This window comes from Panulirus ornatus, chromosome 14, assembly GCF_036320965.1.
Source record: "Panulirus ornatus isolate Po-2019 chromosome 14, ASM3632096v1, whole genome shotgun sequence".
Taxonomy (NCBI): domain Eukaryota; kingdom Metazoa; phylum Arthropoda; class Malacostraca; order Decapoda; family Palinuridae; genus Panulirus; species Panulirus ornatus.
Window position 1 is genome coordinate 46,849,324 of NC_092237.1, and position 21,023 is coordinate 46,870,346.

Sequence of the window (21,023 nt, forward strand, 5' to 3'; positions counted from 1 at the left end):
ACTGGAGTGATAGTTTTCATACATGGTGCTTTGACAAGAAAATAGTGAAATTGGAAAAAATGTAGCTTAGACATTGAAGCTTACTGATACAGTGGTTAAATTGATGAGAACTGCTATTGACGTTTGTGTAAATAAATTATACATTTCCCTTTTCCATAGCCAGAGGTTGAACCATTATGTGACATTCATTTTTTCATTTCATTTAAAGCTAGAAGTTTCAGTTTTCTAAACTGTTTCTTACATTTTTCAGAAATCCTCCCCTCCTTGTATTTTTTTTAACTTTCTAAAAATGGGAAACAGAAGAAGGAGTCACGCGGGGAGTGCTCATCCTCCTCGAAGGCTCAGATTGGAGTGCCTAAATGTGTGTGGATGTAACCAAGATGTGAAAAAAGGAGAGATAGGTAGTATGTTTGAGGAAAGGAACCTGGATGTTTTGGCTCTGAGTGAAACGAAGCTCAAGGGTAAAGGGGAAGAGTGGTTTGGGAATGTCTTGGGAGTAAAGTCACGGGTTAGTGAGAGGACAAGAGCAAGGGAAGGAGTAGCAGTACTCCTGAAACAGGAGTTGTGGGAGTATGTGATAGAATGTAAGAAAGTAAATTCTCGATTAATATGGGTAAAACTGAAAGTTGATGGAGAGAGATGGGCATGAGAAGAAAGATCATGAGAGGCAAGTCTTTTGGGAGCAGCTGAATGAGTGTGTTAGTGGTTTTGATGTATGAGACCGGGTTATAGTGATGGGTGATTTGAATGCAAAGGTGGGTAATGTGGCAGTTGAGGGAATAATTGGTATACATGGGGTGTTCAGTGTTGTAAATGGAAATGGTGAAGAGCTTGTAGATTTATGTGCTGAAAGAGGACTGATGATTGGGAATACCTGGTTTAAAAAGTGAGATATACATAAGTATACTTATGTAAGTAGGAGAGATGGCCAGAGAGCGTTATTGGATTACGTGTTAATTGACAGGCGCGCGAAAGAGAGACTTTTGGATGTTAATGTGCTGAGAGGTGCAACTGGAGGGATGTCTGATCATTATCTTGTGGAGGCTAAGGTGAAGATTTGTATGGGTTTTCAGAAAAGAAGGGTGAATGTTGGGGTGAAGAGGGTGGTGAGAGTAAGTGAGCTTGGGAAGGAGACTTGTGTGAGGAAGTACCAGGAGAGACTGAGTACAGAATGGAAAAAGGTGAGAACAATGGAAGTAAGGGGAGTGGGGGAGAAATGGGATGTATTTAGGGAATCAGTGATGGATTGCGCAAAAGATGCTTGTGGCATGAAAAGAGTGGGAGGTGGGTTGATTAGAAAGGGTAGTGAGTGGTGGGATGAAGAAGTAAGAGTATTAGTGAAAGAGAAGAGAGAGGCATTTGGACTATTTTTGCAGGGAAAAAATGCAATTGAGTGGGAGACATATAAAAGAAAGAGACAGGAGGTCAAGAGAAAGGTGCAAGATGTGAAAAAAAGGGTAAATGAGAGTTGGGGTGAGAGAGTATCATTAAATTTTAGGGAGAATAAAAAGATGTTCTGGAAGGAGGTAAATAAAGTGCGTAAGACAAGGGAGCAAATGGGAACTTCAGTGAAGGGCGCAAATGGGGAGGTGATAACAAGTAGTGGTGATGTGAGAAGGAGATGGAGTGAGTATTTTGAAGGTTTGTTGAATGTGTTTGATGATAGAGTGGCAGATATAGGGTGTTTTGGTCGAGGTGGTGTGCAAAGTGAGAGGGTTAGAAAAAATGATTTGGTAAACAGAGAAGAGGTAGTAAAAGCTTTGCGGAAGATGAAAGCCGGCAAGGCAGCGGGTTTGGATGGTATTGCAGTGGAATTTATTAAAAAAGGGGGTGACTGTATTGTTGACTGGTTGGTAAGGTTATTTAATGTATGTATGACTCATGGTGAGGTGCCTGAGGATTGGCGGAATGCATGCATAGTGCCATTGTACAAAGGCAAAGGGGATAAGAGTGAGTGCTCAAATTACAGAGGTATAAGTTTGTTGAGTATTCCTGGGAAATTATATGGGAGGGTATTGATTGAGAGGGTGAAGGCATGTACAGAGCATCAGATTGGGGAAGAGCAGTGTGGTTCCAAAAGTGGTAGAGGATGTGTGGATCAGGTGTTTGCTTTGAAGAATGTATGTGAGAAATACTTAGAAAAGCAAATGGATTTGTATGTAGCATTTATGGATCTGGAGAAGACATATGATAGAGTTGATATAGATGCTCTGTGGAAGGTATTAAGAATATATGGTGTGGGAGGAAAGTTGTTAGAAGCAGTGAAAAGTTTTTATGGAGGATGTAAGGCATGTGTACGTGTAGGAAGAGAGGAAAGTGATTGGTTCTCAGTAAATGTAGGTTTGCGGCAGGGGTGTGTGATGTCTCCATGGTTGTTTAATTTGTTTATGGATGGGGTTGTTAGGGAGGTGAATGCAAGAGTTTTGGAAAGAGGGGCAAGTATGAAGTCTGTTGGAGATGAGAGAGCTTGGGAAGTGAGTCAGTTGCTGTTCGCTGATGATACAGCGCTGGTGGCTGATTCATGTGAGAAACTGCAGAAGCTGGTTACTGAGTTTGGTAAAGTGTGTGAAAGAAGAAAGTTAAGAGTAAATGTGAATAAGAGCAAGGTTATTAGGTACAGTAGGATTGAGGGTCAAGTCAATTGGGAGGTGAGTTTGAATGGAGAAAAACTGGAGGAAGTGAAGTGTTTTAGATATCTGGGAGTGGATCTGGCAGCGGATGGAACCATGGAAGCGGAAGTGGATCATAGGGTGGGGGAGGGGGCGAAAATTCTGGGAGCCTTGAAGAATGTGTGGAAGTCGAGAACATTATCTCGGAAAGCAAAAATGGGTATGTTTGAAGGAATAGTGGTTCCAACAATGTTGTATGGTTGCGAGGCGTGGGCTATGGATAGAATTGTGCGCAGGAGGATGGGTGTGCTGGAAATGAGATGTTTGAGGACAATGTGTGGTGTGAGGTGGTTTGATCGAGTAAGTAACGTAAGGGTAAGAGAGATGTGTGGAAATAAAAAGAGCGTGGTTGAGAGAGCAGAAGAGGGTGTTTTGAAATGGTTTGGGCACATGGAGAGAATGAGTGAGGAAAGATTGACCAAGAGGATATATGTGTCGGAGGTGGAGGGAACGAGAAGAGGGAGACCAAGTTGGAGGTGGAAAGATGGAGTGAAAAAGATTTTGTGTGATCGGGGCCTGAACATGCAGGAGGGTGAAAGGAGGGCAAGGAATAGAGTGAATTGGAGCGATGTGGTATACCGGGGTTGACGTGCTGTCAGTGGATTGAGTCAAGGCATGTGAAGCGTCTGGGGTAAACCATGGAAAGCTGTGTAGGTATGTATATGTGCCCAAACCATTTCAAAACACCCTCTTCTGCTCTCTCAACCACGCTCTTTTTATTTCCACACATCTCTCTTACCCTTACGTTACTTACTCGATCAAACCACCTCACACCACACATTGTCCTCAAACATCTCATTTCCAGCACATCCATCCTCCTGCGCACATCTCTATCCATAGCCCACGCCTCGCAACCATACAACATTGTTGGAACCACTATTCCCTCAAACATACCCATTTTTGCTTTCCGAGATAGTGTTCTCGACTTCCACACATTTTTCAAGGCTCCCAAAATTTTCGCCCCCTCCCCCACCCTATGATCCACTTCCGCTTCCATGGTTCCATCCGCTGACAGATCCACTCCCAGATATCTAAAACACTTCACTTCCTCCAGTTTTTCTCCATTCAAACTCACCTCCCAATTGACTTGACCCTCACCCCTACTGTACCTAATAACCTTGCTCTTATTCACATTTACTCTCAACTTTCTTCTTCCACACACTTTACCAAACTCAGTCACCAGCTTCTGCAGTTTCTCACATGAATCAGCCACCAGCGCTGTATCATCAGCGAACAACAACTGACTCACTTCCCAAGCTCTCTCATCCCCAACAGACTTCATACTTGCCCCTCTTTCCAGGACTCTTGCATTTACCTCCCTTACAACCCCATCCATAAACAAATTAAACAACCATGGAGACATCACACACCCCTGCCGCAAACCTACATTCACTGAGAACCAATCACTTTCCTCTCTTCCTACACGTACACATGCCTTACATCCTCGATAAAAACTTTTCACTGCTTCTAACAACTTGCCTCCCACACCATATATTCTTAATACCTTCCACAGAGCATATATATATATATATATATATATATATATATATATATATATATATATTTGGTCTCCCACTTCTCCTTGTTCCCTCCACCTCTGACACATATATCCTCTTGGTCTATCTTTCCTCACTCATTCTCTCCATGTGACCAAACCATTTCAAAACACCCTCTTCTGCTCTCTTAACCACACTCTTTTTATTACCACACATCTCTCTTACCCTTTCATTACTTACTCGATCAAACCACCTCACACCACATATTCTCCTCAAACATCTCATTTCTAGAACATCCACCCTCCTCCATACAACTCTATCTATAGCCCATGCCTCACAATCATATAACATTGTTGGAGCGACTATTCCTTCAAACATAGCCATTTTTGCTTTCCAAGATAACGTTCTCGACTTCCACACATTTTCTAACGCTCCCAAAACTTTTGTCCCCTCCCCCACCCTATGAATTCACTTCCACTTCCATGGTTCCATCCACTAACAAATCCACTCTCAGATATCTAAAACACTTCACTTCCTCCAGTTTTTCTCCATTCAAACTTACCTCCCAATTGACTTGCCCCTCAACCCTACTGCACCTAATAACCTTGCTCTTATTCACATTTACTCTCAGCCTTCTTCTTTCACACACTTTACCAAACTCAGTCACCAGCTTCTGCAGTTTCTCACACGAATCAGCCACCAGCGCTGTATCATCAGTGAACAACAATTGACTCACTTCCCAAGCTCTCTCATCCACAACAGACTGCATACTTGCCCCTCTTTCCAAAACTCTTGCATCCCCCTCCCTAACAACCCCATCCATAAACAAATCAAACAACAATGTAGACATCAAGCACCCCTGCAGCAAGCTAACATTCACAGAGAACCAATCACTTTCCTCTCTTCCTACATGTACACATGCCTTACATCCTCCATAAAAACTTTTCACTGCTTCTAACAATTTACCTCACACACCATATATTCTTAATACCTTCCACAGAGCATCTCTATCAACTCTATCATATGCCTTCTCCAGATCCATAAATGCTACATACAAATCCATTTGCTTTTCTAAGTATTTCTCACATACATTCTTCAAAGCAAACACCTGATCCACACATCCACTACCACTTCTGAAACCACACTGCTCTTCCCCAATCTGATGCTCTGTACATGCCTTCACCCTCTCAATCAATACCCTCCCATATAATTTACCAGGAATACTCAACAAACCCATGCCTCTGTAATCTGAGCACTCACCTTTGTTCCCTTTGCCTTTGTACAATGGCACTATGCAAGCATTTCGCCAGTCCTCAGGCACCTCACCATAAGTCATACATACATTAAAAAACCTTACCAACCAGTCAACAATATAGTCACCTCCTTTTTTAATAAATTCCACTGCAATACCACCCAAACCCGCTGCCTTGCCGGCTTTCATCTTCCGCAAAGCTTTTACTACATCTTCTCTGTTTACCAAATAATTCTCCCTAACCCTCTCACTTTGCACACCACCTCAACCAAAACACCCTATATCTGCCACTCTATCATCAAACACATTCAACAAACCTTCAAAATACTCACTCCATCTCCTTCTCACATCACCACTACTTGTTATAGCCTCCCCATTAGCCCCCTTCACTGATGTTCCCATTTGCTCCCTTGTTTTACGCACTTTATTTACCTCCTTCCAAAACATATTTTTATTCCCCCTAGAATTTACTGATACTCTCTCACTCCAACTCTCATTTGCCCTCTTTTTTGCCTCTTGCACCTTTCTCTTGATCTCCTGCCTCTTTCTTTTATACATCTCCCACTCATCTGCATTATTTCCTTGCAAAAATTGTCCAAATGCCTCTCTCTTCTCTTTCACTAATAATCTTACTTCTTCATCCCACCACTCACTATCCTTTCTAATCTGCACACCTCCCACGGTTCTCATGCCACAAGCATCTTTTGCATAAGCCATCGCTGCTTCCCTAAATACATCCCATCCCTCCCCCACTCCCCTTACCTCCTTTGTTCTCACCTTTTTCCATTCTGTACTCAGCCTCTCCTGGTACTTCCTCACACAAGTCTCCTTCCCAAGCTCACTTACTCTCACCACTCTCTTCACCCTAACATTTTCTCTGCTTTTCTGAAAACCTCTACAAATCTTCACCTTCGCCTCCACAAGATAATGATCAGACATCCCTCCAGTTGCACCTCTCAGCACATTAACATCCAAAAGTCTCTCTTTCATGTGCTTATCAATTAACAAGCAATCCAATAACGCTCTCTGGCCATCTCTCCTACTTACATACGTATACTTATGTATATCTCTCTTTTTAAACGAGGCATTTCCAATCACCAGTCCTTTTTCAGCACATAAATCTTGAAGCTCTTCACCATTTCCATTTACAACACTGAACACCCCATGTACACCAATTATTCCCTCAACTGCCACATTACTCACCTTTACATTCAAATCACCCAACACTGTAACCCGGTTTCGTGCATCAAAACTACTAACACACTCACTCAGCTGCTCCTAAAACACTTCCCTCTCATAATCTTTCTTCTCATGCACAGGTGCATATGCACCAATAATCTCTTAATATGGAATTATTATGCTTATTTGTGCAATGTTTTCCCACCTAGATACAATAACCTACACTTTTATGTATAAGAAAATAATCAATGTTGAGCATGATAATCAAACTCTTTTAAGATTCACAAAATATGATATGACAATACTTAAAATGAGATACCAGACAAAATCAAAGTAAATCGATGTACCTTCACTGAACGTAGTTGAACAGTCTTTTCCTTTTCACATTCATTAACAAAGATAGCCCATGGTCCTGGAATGAAGCAAACTTGAAACATTATTCACGTGGTGTGTTTTGTGCTTAGAGGAAAGGAATGACATTTCCAAACTCAATCAAGTCTCATGCTCATATTGGAAAATATAAATATCTAACTCATCATACACACATGTGTACATATATACATGTGCCTGTATCAGTTGATACAAACACAACACCTATATGTCAAAAGGTTAAAAACTTCATTTGAGGTGGTTTTCCCCAACTGATGATAATGAAACAAACAAGAAGGAGTAGCAAAGGCAAAGGGGCTGCAAAAAATCAAGGAAGTGGATATAAAAAGAACTGGAAAAGGATAAGGATAAGAAAGAGAGCAAGACTGAGGTGAAGAACTAGGAGGATTGAGTAAAGGATGTACAGTATATGGAGGTAATGACGAGGAAAATATAAAAGATAAATATTGGTAACACCCATCCCATCAACAGATAAAAACATAAAAATTCTGGGTATGATAAAAGCATTTATAGAATGAGGTAAGAAAAATTGGAGTTCATGATGGTACCAGCAAGAAGAATCTTGAAAGAGAGATGAAAACAGCATCAACTATAAGAAGCAAAGAATACAGTCAGAAGAAAAAAAAATGAAAGACATCAAATGAAGCAAGAAAACGTGATAGATTCATCAATATCACAGAGAGATCAAGTATGTGCAGAAAATGTTGGACTGAAAGTAATGTTACAAATGTATATGCAAAAGCAGTAAATGGTAGACAGCTAGAGTTCAAAGACAAAATTACTTTTGGAAAAAATACCTGATATTGTCGGAGTTGTGGAGACAAAAATTACTAAAGATGTGATCTCAACAGTTATTTTTCCATAGGGATACATGATAGAACAAGAGAAAGAAAGAGGAGGATTGGCCCTTGTAACAGGAGGCAGCCTTAAGTCTCAAAGGGTAACTGTGCCAAATAAGAGCACAGTGGTGTTGATAATACAACATCTTCCAAAGAACTTTAATGCTTTGGAAGTACATTTAATTTCACTGGCACAAAATACCTAAGAGGTTTGTATATCTAGGACTAAATTTCCTTAGAAAGCATGTCAGATGATGTTAATATGTATATCTTTATTGTAAAAAATTGACACTTTTCCCTTTATTCACCTGGTGTGGCCACTTAAGAGTTGTTGTTTTTTCTTTTGAAGGTATGCATAATATTCTAATCCAACCGAAAAAAGTAAAACCTACAAACAAGTTCATAACCAAGGTGTTTCTTAGTAATAATACTAAGGAACATCTTAAAGTGTATGACAATCAACATCAATTTCTTCTCAACCTTCTCTGTTGTCATCAATGTCTTCTCTACTAACTCATGGTGTCATGGAACGAATGGGAGAAAACTTTTCAATGAAAGTGTCAGACTTAAAGGAATGCCTTTATCAAAAGAATAATTTATTCTATAGAGCAGAATAATAATACACAAAAAATATTCACAGAACATATTATGATGGTATAATGTCCATATCTTACCTAACTGGTGGTGAAATGACAGCATGATTACAGATGACAGCTAGTTTTTAAAATTGTTTACAGCAGGCATCTAGAGTTGCGGGACTTATCACATTCTGGTTATCACTACAAGTTCAGAGAAAAGGAAAAACTGATGGGAAAGGGGAAATATATCATGAGACTATCACACTCAATTGTTATGACACTCTTGATGACAGGAGTCAATGATTGGATCCAAAGGGATAAAAGTATGAAACATAGATACAATGATCAAAACAAGAGAACAATCAGAATGGTACATGAAGCATTAGAATACAAACTTCTCAGAGATGGTAAAGTACTATAATGGGGGATTTCCATTATAATGAAAGAAACTGGGGGAATTGAGAATCTCTTGGAGACACAGGTTCTTAAAATGTATAAAGTTTCCTATATCAGCATGTCACTAAGCATACTAGGATCAGAGAGGGAGACATATCATCAATATCAGAGCTTATTTTCACACACAGTAGCATGGTAATCAAATATACCATACATGATACACCAACTGAAAACTGATCGTGCAATGTTTAAGCATGATGACGCGGTAAATCAGTGCATGAAAAGAGCAGTGATGAAACCACACTAAGGAGGAGATTATAACTTAGCATTCCTATGGTAACATAAATTGGGAAATGAAATTCAGTAGCCATGAACCAAGGAAATTTGATGGAAAGTTCTGTGAAATATTGCAGTAAAAAGTAAGAGCATGCATACCTTTAGCCTCAAACACTGAGGGCAGGTTATAAAAGAGATTTTACTTGGTCTGAGAAAAATTGATAAAACTTTGCCTATCATAACACAGTCTCAAAAATTAAGATTGCAGTAAAGAACATGGTTTTTGCCAGACTGGAAAAGGGATTAATGTTCAAGATTAGGGAAAATCATGTTTAGATTTGGTGTTCGGGAGAACCATCCTCATGTGGACTTTTAATTAAAACCAGAGGTTACCCAGCTTTTTTGTAAATACCACATTCAAATGCACAGTTTAGCTCTTACAAAAAACAAACTTCTGTAAAGGCTAGGAATCAAGCTTATAGAAGAATAGTGGTATATGTAAATATGATATAAACTAGGATCAAAGTTTCATCATATGCCGAGAATCAGGGGGTCTATGCAGGAAGGAAGAACTCTAGCTCAGAACTTACTTTGACAAGAGCAGTTTGGGTCCTGAAGGGTGATGCTGAAATTGACTGTAGAGTTAAAGGGTGTTTCCTCTATCTCATAAACTGTGATGTTCGTGACTTTGCATTGCTTTGTTGCTCCATCCATACTGGAATGAGAGTTATATAACAAAACCACAGCTCCTTTTTCAGAGGTCTATCTTCAGTGAGCAACAGCTCTAATAAAAACTTACTTCTACTGGTAAACATATGAAATACTCATGAGGTAACAACTCCACCATTAAATAACACTCCCATACAAACAAAAATTACCAAAGGACACAGTCAATCAGCCATGAACACCTAGTTAAACAACACTACTGATCCAATGCCAACCATTTCCCCCCATGGATGAATACATGTGTCAATGCAACCAACTGTATCTATACCAACTTTTAAAAACAAGAGGATACAGTCATGTGCCAGCATGCTTTATGATCAATAAGTGGAGGAGACACTGTTATGTTTGTGTGATTTACAATGACTTATAAGTGGATGATAATATTGTGAACTCTTACACCAATGCCCCAGTGTATTTTGCAGGTTACAAAAACACCCTCCAGCAAGTTTTGTGAAAGGTGATTAACCTGATGCTTAGCACAGTAGTGCCTCAGTGAAAACAGAGAAAACAAAATGCAATGAATTACATACAAATGGAAGTAATATGAATTTCATTTAACACAAGATATCTGCATCAATAAATGATATGTGGAATGCTTAAATGACAAATTCACTCCTTGTCAAACATCACTGAAAAAAGTTCATCACTAAATCAATGAGAATCAACTATCATAACTGATTCATTAATAGAAGTAAATAATGAATCTCGACCTATATGGCTTCCTCATTAAATGAAAACTTTGTACAACTAATACATCTGACTTTATCATGTGTCTGAAAATGAGCATTATCATTTTAGCCGATTAATGACAGCCATATAAAAGATGCTATAAAAATATGCACTCAAAAATAGCAAAATTTTACTATGCTAGTAAAACCTTTTTTTATCAGACTTTACAGCATAAAAAAAAATGCAAGCTGCATAATCTTAAAAGGTCCTTTTTTTACCTGATTTTACTTCCCAGTTTTTGGCTTCAGTACATTATAAATGACAGCTGGAGGGCAGATGTGGGTGAATGATGCCATTTCTTCATCTATTCCTGGCACTACCTTACAAGTGCAAAAAATAGTGAACACATGAGAGAAAATGTTCTATATTATGCTCTGTAGTCCTAAAGATTTTCATTTCCTGGGCCACAGCAAGCTCACACTTCCATGACCTCAACACTGACATGCCCACAACCTCAACACACTAACTTTCACTACCATAAAACACTCATTGCCAGTGCCTCAACAAACTCACTAACGTGGCCTAAGCACACTTCCTATCATGGACTCAACATACTCATTTCCATGGCTTCTGCAAATTCACTACAATTACCTCTACATGCTTACTACCATGTCCTCAACAAATTCATTAACATGGATTCAAAATTCACTACCATGGCCTCCATACACTAACCTAGCTTGACGGTGTGTTCCTAGCTAGGGGCCTCTAAAAATGATCTACCAATTGCACATAAATTTCATAATTTCTGTACACTGCGAGCTATATACAAAAAAAATCTCTGTGAAGTGAAGGAATGCTTATTATCTTTTATCACTGATGCCTTCTAATGAATGCTGCCATGCCTAATAATGTTTGATTCTAATCTAATCAGTATTTTGCAAAAGTGTTGGGCGAGTTTAGACGTCTACATTAATTTAGGGCTCAAATTAATGTATATGAGACCTCTCCCACTTGGGGTCAGACTCTTATATCTCTTCAGACATCTGAACTCCCAGTTTACAATACCAATGGGAAAATATGAAGCATAGCTAACTAAACTAAACTGATAACACGGTGGAAATAGGATAAGTACCATGCATTTTTTGTAAGAATGAACTAATATCAAAATCTCCACAAATACATATCCTGAAAACAGCAAAAGGACACATTATTTGATTTCCATAGCTTACAGTATTAGAGCATTATTATCTAATCCACATTTTCCCTATCCCTCATGACCCTACCCTAATGAGATAATTCATATTGAAAGATATTAAATGATAGATAAGGCTGAATACAACCAAAAGATACAAAATATAACTAACTAAAAAACTGATAAACTTAACTCAAAACACGGAGAGATCAAGATGCAGATGAAAACTTGTATTTTAAAATATGCCAACTCATAGTTACTGGGAAAGACACAAGAGTGTGTAGACTTCCAAAGCTTTGTGGTGTTGGAAAAGAAATGTTTATCAAAATGGCCCATCCTTGAGTTCTCAACAGCCACATAGTAATCATATGACACAGCAGTTTGTTGTGCATTGCATGGTCTAGCTAGTGGTAAGGCCACACAAGTAGCCAGCTCTTAGGTGCAAATACCAAAGTAATACCTATAGAAGAGGGGAAAGTGAACCAACATTGCAGTATAAGGTAAACTGGTCAAATTTTGAAGTACAAAGTTATTGAAACATTGCTCTTGACTCAACTCAGTCAAGTAAGGATGCAAAGCCAAAATCACCCTAGATGTAAGAGCAGTACTCCATAAGGGATGGATCAATCCTTCAGATAACTGGAGCAATTGTTTGGAAGAAAAGTAATTTCAACATCTACACAGGACTCCTAGTTTCTTAAAGGCAGACTTAGCTACTTCTGTAATGTGGGGTCTCCAAGATATTGTGGATTTTATAGTAATACCAAGTACAGATGCTCCTTGACTTACGATGGGGTTATGTTCCGATAAACTCATAAGCTGAAAATACCGTAAGTCGAAAATACATTTAATACCGTACATCTAACCTGCCAAACATCATAGCTTAGCCTAGCCTACCTTAAACATTCTCAGAGTACTTTCATTATTTGGGCGAAATTATCTAATGCAAAGCCTATTTTGTAATTAAGTGTTTCTTTGCTGTGAACTTTCTTGGTGCCTCGGGTATAACTTCATGCTGGGCAATCATCTTTAATTTCATCTCGAGTAATTGCATTCATCTTCCTCTCACCAGAGGCAGGAGACACAGATAGGGATTTTGTAAACATGATGGGATAGAAAAACACAAAACACAAAATAAAAAAAGCAGGCAACAGTACACTGTAATGTTTGTTTACACTCATGATTGAATGGCTGACTGGAAGCTGCAGCTCACTGCTGCTGCACAGCATCATGAGAGTATCGTGCCACATATCACTAGCTTGGGAAAAGATCAAAAATCAAAATTTGAAGTACAGTTTCTACTGAATGCGTATCACTATTGCACCATTGTTAAGTTGAAAATTCATAAGTTGTGGAGCATCTGTACATTCACTGAATTAAGAGGTGGAATCACAGAACAACTGAATGTGACAGGAAAGTTGCTTGGAATTTTTGAGAGCGAGATGGGCTGCATCTGAGGCATTAAACTTACCACATTATGTCTACCCCACAAAGACATCCTGTCCAAGCCTAAGTTTACTTCAGAAGTTATGTTGAGACGAGTTGCAGATCAAATATGAGAAGGAGCAGAACTGAAATGCAGTGTTGAATTGTGAGCACATCTGATTTTTGGGGAAGAAAGGAAATCATTGATCAAAACAAAAAAGGGAAAGAGACAAAACAGAAACTTGGGGGACATTGCTGTTGATGGATAAAGTGGGAGAAGCTGATCCATCAACAACAACAGAGACAGATTGGCCAAACAGGAAGCAAGATATAAGTTAGCAAAGTGAGGGAGGGAAGCCAGAAGAGGAGAGCTTGGAGATGAAACCTTAATGCCATACCTTGTCAAAACCTTTGGATATATCAGGGGCAACTGCCTAGGACTCCCCAAAATCTTTCAGGGATAATGACCAGAAATAAGTAAGATAAAAAAAGACTATCAACAGAAGATCTCACCTTACAGAAGCCATACTGGTTATAAAACATAAGAAGTCTGAGGATACGGAAGCTGAGGAGGAATTCAAAGACTTTGGAAATGGTAGATGTCAATAGTTAGAGGGTTTAGAAAAGTAACACGCTTACAAGAAGGAAAAGTTATGGTTTTTAAACAGAAAGGGAACAGATGAGCAAGCATAGGTGCAAGTTCAGAGGTAGTCTCTTTCTGTACACAAGGATGGATGCCAACAGAGCCATAAGCCTTGCTTGCATCCTGAGAAAGAAGTGCTTTTCTGACACTTCAGAAAGATATAACAAGGAGGGGCATAGGATTAGTAAGAGCAGCAGCAAGGGGTGAAGGAATCCTACGAGTCATCCAAGTTAGAGTTAGAGGAAATAGGAAAGCCAATGAGAGTTACTTTGTATACAAGGACAACTATAGTAAATCAGAGCAGAAAAGTGAAGGAAAGGGGAGCGACAAAAGTTACAAGCAATGCCCTTTAGTTAAAGACCAAAAAGGCCCATCAGTGAATGAAAAGGAGAGGTATTGCACATTTTGGAAAAAAAAAAAGCTTTGCCTTATGAATAACCTACTTACAATGATTATGGGCTGAATGGGACATTAAAGTAGAAGTTATAGAATAAGACCATGGTGAAAAAAAAAAAATCCCTAAAACTTTCACTTTTCCTGGAACAGTGACATTACAAAATAGATAACTGTTCTCGAATTCATGTCTTTGGTGATAATGATCGGTGTTTATTCATTTACATGTGTCACTTTACATATCATCTAAGAGAACAATTTTCACATTTTTCCGCAACTTTTTTTTGGTGCATTTTTGACACTGAAAGCCAGCCTGAAATTTAGTATGATCACGATAAAAATCATGAATAACATCAATGTACAACAATGTAACCATGTGTTCTGTGGGCTTGCAGCTTGTTTATGGCCTTCATAATGATGTTTGTAGTGTGGGGAGTGAGACATCATGCGTGTAGTAAGTGAACCTAGCCTAGATAAGCAAGTATCTTGCTGAGCATGAATGGCTGACCAGACTAAGAAACAAGAATAAATGAGAAACCTTATGAACAGATGTGAAACAGGAACCTAAGATATAAAAACATGGAAATAGGAACAGGTGATATGACAGTCGAACTAGTCAATAACCAACCTTGACAAGATGTGATAAGGATACTGAGACAGAGCAAGATCTGTAAAAATCAGCAAGAGGAATGGTGGCAATTGGGAATATCAGAACATTCATACCCGAGATGAAAACCAATGACAGGCATTACTAAAAAACTAAACAGAAGTATCAGCTACAAAAAAGAAACTCAATAAAGGATACACTAACCATGGAAGATAACGCATTATATTGTGCAAATCTTATCAACTCAGGATTGGAATATCAAATTCAAATATCTTCATGAATATACAGCACTAGGGACAATAATTCTGATAAATGTAACATTAACAAGGAACGAAAGGCAATTGAAGCATTATAGACCCAAGGTATGTCCATGGACAGAAAAGGAGAGCCAGCCAGTTTCAATCAATTCCTAGTCATATATAGTTTCAGCCAGAGAATAAGAAAAACATGTCCTGGCTGATGACAAAACTTGCAAGCTGGGATATCATACTAATGGAGTGACATCCTCCTTCGATGATTCAGTGATCTCATCTTGTGACCTTATCAAAAAATGTGATTCCGTAAATGCATCAAAATGTTTTGTGTGCTGGCTTCTTGGCAGTAAAATGAAGTAAGAATTTATGTATTTTTGTTGTGGTTACCCATCACCACACGTTTACTAGCATATCATCAGTATATCAGCTGGGGTTAAGGGACTTACTGCTTGCAAGTACCACATGACATACCTTTTTTTTTTCTCTCTTCAGATTTCCTCATGATGACTCTGGGATCAAGATATCTTGCCTTTGAAAGATTCTTAAGGTATGCCAATAACAATTTCATTATTTTTTTGTTTTCATACCTTACATAGGTAATGATGATTCCCATGACAACCAGCACTGTATAACGAATAACTTACACTCGTTAGAAATCCATCAATAAGATCTGGATGTCTGGTTACTGCAATATTTTTGGCTCTGACCTCGAAGACAAAATGGCTACAACAGCTATAAAACTCAAAGTACATAAATGTGGCCCATTTGAGAGCTAAATTCTTCCATGCCTTTCTAAAGGAAACACTTAAATCTTCTTTGGCAGAAAAAGTTTACCATTTTTCCTACCACCAACAAACAGAAACCCACTACAGTTGACTTGGTGACCTTGTACCAACTTAATAGGCACCAGGAGGTACCTCAGCTCTCACTACAGTGGAATATGTAACCTTGTACCAACTTAATTGGCAAGAGAAGGTTATTGCAATATCTTTCACTCTAACCTCACAAACAAATTGGCTAAGACAGCTGTAATATTTAAGGTAAATACAAGTGGACCCTTCGTGAGCTAAATTTTTTCATACCTTTAGGAAGAAACTCAAATCTTCAGTGGTGACCTTGTACTAACTTAATAGGCAAGAGGAGGTGGCTTAGCTCACATTACAGTTGAATATGTAATCTTTTACCAACTTAATTAGCAAAAGGAGGTATCCTAAATCAAAAATAACTAGTAAACCATAATCAAACCCCTTTTTTTATGTCAGCCAAACTTTCTCACCATTCCACCACCTGATATAGCACAGAAAATATGAGGCAGTGTAATAGACACATCATCAAATTCATCACAAGCATCCCTTACAACAGAGTGTTTACCCAATCAAACTGATTGTCCTACAAAGGGAGATTTATAGTTCAGGTTTCATTGAGCCAATGGTGTATCATCTTAATTAGGTAGAGAGAAAGAGAGACGGGGAATGCAGAAACAAGAAGATAATGTCCTTACACCAACAGGGCCATAACATAGTCCCTGATAAAAAAAAAAATGATGCTAGGCCTGACCTCATTACTTTGGCCATACATTCTACTTATCACCATGGAGGTCACTTTGATTTTTAAAGATTTCCCCCAACCCCCCTCTCTCTCTCTCTTTCTCTCTCTCTCTCTCTCTCTCTCTCTCTCTCTCTCTCTCTCTAGTCATCTATGATGGACTCAGGAATGTCCCTCTTAACTTCAGCAGTTACAAGGGCCTGCCAACATCCAGGCTCTCTATTGCTACCCCTCTTCCCTACCCTTCATCAGCTCTCTTATAGTCCATATACCAGTAATCATTAAAAAAAAAAAAAATGTTACAAGTGTTTCTCGACCCTTCTTCCACTCCATACATTTCGAAAGAGATTGCCCTTACAAACGTCATAAGATTACACAACTACATACGCAAGGTTGAGTTTCATAGTGCAAAAAGATTGTATGGATTTGTACTCGTTTTACCATATCACCGGGGCGGTGGAGGTGGCTTTTTTCCAGAGATAGACACGAAAAAGTGAAAGTAACTTACATTTCCAGTAAGTATAGCTGGCTGTGAGATGCACGCTCAAAAAAAAACTTTTGTCAAGCGGAAAAGTCGTTCATAGACAACCTCACCTCAAGGAGAGTCTCTTTGAGGTGTCTCTCCCTTGTGGAGACCTAACCCACACTGCCACAATGTATCCTGTCTTCTCTCTTAAATTTTATGCGTGTGGGAGGGCAGTGCATATGGGCATGTTGAATGGCAGTGTGGATTCGTATACTCATAGGAAAATGATAGATAAAATTACATCGTTTTAGTCATTTTTCACAAGAATGTCCTAAAACGTATATGAACTTAAAAAAATGATAGTCTGATAACTGTAACAGATATATTTTACAATAGAGATCATGACGTTGCTGCTACTGTCAACTATTTTTCAGCCACTGGAATCAATATGGAGACTGGAGAGGTGACATTCTAACAGTTAAAAAACATTTACGAGGTCTTACTGTTGGTATGCGTAACAGGAGACAGTCCATTCGGAAATTTGCCACCTGTTTGGGCATTTCAAACCCAACTTTCTTGAAATGGATCCATAGGTATATATGTAACAGAATTTACAACATATCTCCTGGTGTGGATTATGTCCATGTGTTCAGCGTTGATAAACTGGGGATAGTGGACTTAACACGAGGACATACTTGTTCACAGGTTGACGGACCTGAAGCATGGCAAACTAGCTAGACACGTCGCTAGTCAAAGCATCAAAGCCAAATCCAGAGGTATATACCACTCTCCCATCCTCATGAGTACAAATAGACACTGACAAAAGAAATTCGTCTCAAGTCGTATCAAATCATTACTACTTTGATGCAACAATGAGGGCAGGTCTGCGAGTTTGTGCGAGGGTGTGTGGTGCAACACGCCTGTCAGCCAACTCCACCACCTAAGAATATGGTGAAATTAGTTCCTCTTCAATCTTTTATGTATTAAATATCGGCTGGGTTATGAATTTATACAATGATGAGGGAGAGGGATTGTAATCGCCGGACGTCACCACACTGCTCTACTATCTACCTTAATAACACACCACAGTGGCCATGCTGGAACAACTAACCTAGTGTTTAGATAATTGGGCCAAGCTATACCAGATAGTCACTCTGTAAATGTATCATGAGCAAACATTATAAAGCTTATCAAAGAGGAATGCCAAAAAATATGTAGTTATATGAATATATGATACATCATCAGAATTAGCCCGTACCTTCTCATCTATGATAAAAAGAGTAGTAAATAAGTTTTCGTTCTTAACCATATATCAAAAAGCAAACACATCAAAGGAAGTGTTTCTGCGTAACTTAGTTAACAAATCAAACAATTATGAGCTACATATGTACTACACAAGCATCCTCGCCTTAATACAAGATTTTTCATACCCATATATATTACTGTGTCGAGTACTGATGTTTAAAGGGAAGCGTGAGCAAGGGAAACGGTATGCTCCTAGTTGGAGTGCCATTATGCGGGCGACGTAGTACGCGTGGAGTAGATAACATAAGTTCACCGGATGGATGGATCCAACAATAGTTATTGCGTAATATACTCTCTCATGAACATACAAAAGAAAAAAATATAAGAAGAAAGTGTCAAAGATAGTGAGAAGACCACGGAAGGGCATGGGGGCAGAGAAGGGAAAAGGAAAGGACAAACGAGATCTAGACTTAATTGAAAGGTGTGACTTTCATTACTTTCAGTGTGGTATTTCCAAACTGAAGGATTCTTTAACGTTATAATAATTCTAGTACACGACTACTAGATATTTCAGTTGACCATATTTTCACTGAGATACATAGTGGTTTCGTTATTTGTAAATTATTTCTTCAGTGAAGCTTGGCATCTTCAATGCCAAGAAGTTGCGAGTTTCTAACGGGTTAGAAATGACAGATCTACACATCAATCCACGCAATACTTGAGAAAAGAAAATACTTTGCAGTGAAGCTTATTTACATGAATACTGAACTACATCGTTACGTGATAAAAATAAATGAAACTACAGCTATGCAACACCACTGCCCCTCTTAAATTACGTGACGTGGCAAGGAATAGCCTATGTCGTCTTTTAACAAGGTAAGCTTGATTTTGACATGGGTTCATTGCGTAAAACTGGTGAAATATGAGTGCTTGATTTCATCAAGTCATGGCTAACAACAACAACAAATAAAAGGCAAATGTTAGTACCAATACAGTACACATAATGAAACCGAAACAAAAAGTTTCCTTTAAGGGGCGTGGCAATTATGAGACAATGATATGGACGAAAATCATGAGACTGGATTTGTTACAGCTGATTTAGTTCAAACCTGCTACGATCCCCTTAAAGTATATCAAGTTTCTTAGGCTGGAACTTAAAATCGCTACATATACAATCCACAGACATGAAATGCTTATTAACTGACGTCATTATTGACTAATATCTCGAAGTCCAACATGGTACAGCTTACTAATGCCTTCTCAGATCAATTGATCAAACTCTTTGCACACAGGGACAACCTCATGACAAGACATGGCATAAAGCAAGATTATTCTTACCTGTACTGTAGAATTTTCTCTCAAGGCTCCATGCGGAACACAACCGTCCTATCGTGTCAAGAAGGAGGCACTATCCGATGTCACGTCACTTTTGTCGTTAAGAAAAAAAAAATGTGTATGAAATATATTGAGAAACTGTTTTATTCCATTGCTAGATCATATCTAGCAAATTAATAATATCGGTTCTTGATAAATAGTTATATGAGCAAATTAAGGCGAACCGATGTGTACCACAGCGCGTTTTTTTGTGTGTGTGTGTGTGTGAACAAGTAGCTACTCTGTTAACATCTGCATGAATGTAAACGACCCTTTTTTTGGATAACAAACTGGGCAAGTAACACTGGACTCTGCCGAAATATCAAACCTATACATGACGCACAAACCAGTACAAAAAAAAAAAAAAAAACCATTGGATTTCCTGAGGTAACTCGGTACAATTAAGTTTCTCCTTCAAATTTCTGAAGTTCAGTTTTCTGTAGAAAATGTATGATTTAATCATCTTTAAATAACAAAGTTAATTCTTCTAGGCAATATGTGCATATAAGTTAGTTACATTTACCCTAATTCTGTAATGTTCCCAGCTTTATCACACACACACACACACACACACACACACACATATATATATATATATATATATATATATATATATATATATATATATATATATATATATATATATATATATATTATACATATATATATATATTTTTTTTCATACTATTTGCCATTTCCCGCGTTAGCGAGGTAGCGTTAAGAACAGAGAACTGGGCCTTAGAGGGAATATCCTCACCTGACCCCCTTCTCTGTTCCTTCTTTTGGAAAATTAAAAAAAAAAGAACAAGAAAGGGGAGGATTTCCAGCCACCCGCTCCCTCCCCTTTTAGTCGCCTTCTACGACACGCAGGGAATACGTGGGAAGTATTCTTTCTCCCCTATCCCCAGGGATAATATATATATATATATATATATATATATATATATATATATATATATATATATATATATATATATATGAACAAAGTGCATAGGCACGCGCACCTTCATAGAACATACAAACTCAAAAAGCCAAGATCGAACCTGGGACCCCTGTGCAAGAGGCGGGAATCTACCGTTAGGCTATGGGCCTGGCAAATAGGTAATAACTATTCGAATACTATGTACTCGAATACCCTTCGTCTCACGTTGGTGAGCAACGGGGTCTACACCGGTCATTTCCCAACAGGCGCACATAGCCAGCAGATAGCATTTTACCGAACCGAACTGTACAACGCGGAGGTATATGAATATGAACCAAGTGCATAGGCACGCGCACCTTCATAGAACATACAAACTTCCAATAGCCAGGATCGAACCCGGGACCCCTGTGCCACAGTTAGGTTTCGGTAAAATGTATAGTCATCGTCAGTGTATGAAGACTAGCATTGTAGTCTTTGGTCGGTGTAT

General features: G+C 38.7%; 1 protein-coding gene across 14 annotated transcripts in view; it reads right to left on the reverse strand.

Annotated features, from left to right (window-relative positions):
* LOC139753374 (uncharacterized) overlaps positions 1-19,806 on the reverse strand; it is a 113,100-nt gene extending 93,294 nt beyond the window's left edge. The window contains exons 1-3 of one of the 14 annotated variants that reach the window (XM_071669796.1): positions 19,579-19,804; positions 9,666-9,790; positions 6,944-7,008 (exon numbers count right to left, since the gene is read on the reverse strand). In XM_071669796.1, coding sequence (XP_071525897.1) covers positions 6,944-7,008; positions 9,666-9,789 — 189 coding nt within the window. In that variant the 5' untranslated portion in view covers position 9,790; positions 19,579-19,804. Of the gene's footprint in view, positions 1-6,943; positions 7,024-9,665; positions 9,791-10,748; positions 10,840-17,037; positions 17,364-17,498; positions 17,652-17,690; positions 18,010-18,425; positions 19,106-19,578 lie in introns of those variants that run through there. The other 13 variants (XM_071669791.1, XM_071669789.1, XM_071669788.1 and 10 more) reach the window with 13 other exon arrangements.
* Between the last annotated feature and the right edge of the window lie 1,217 nt (positions 19,807-21,023).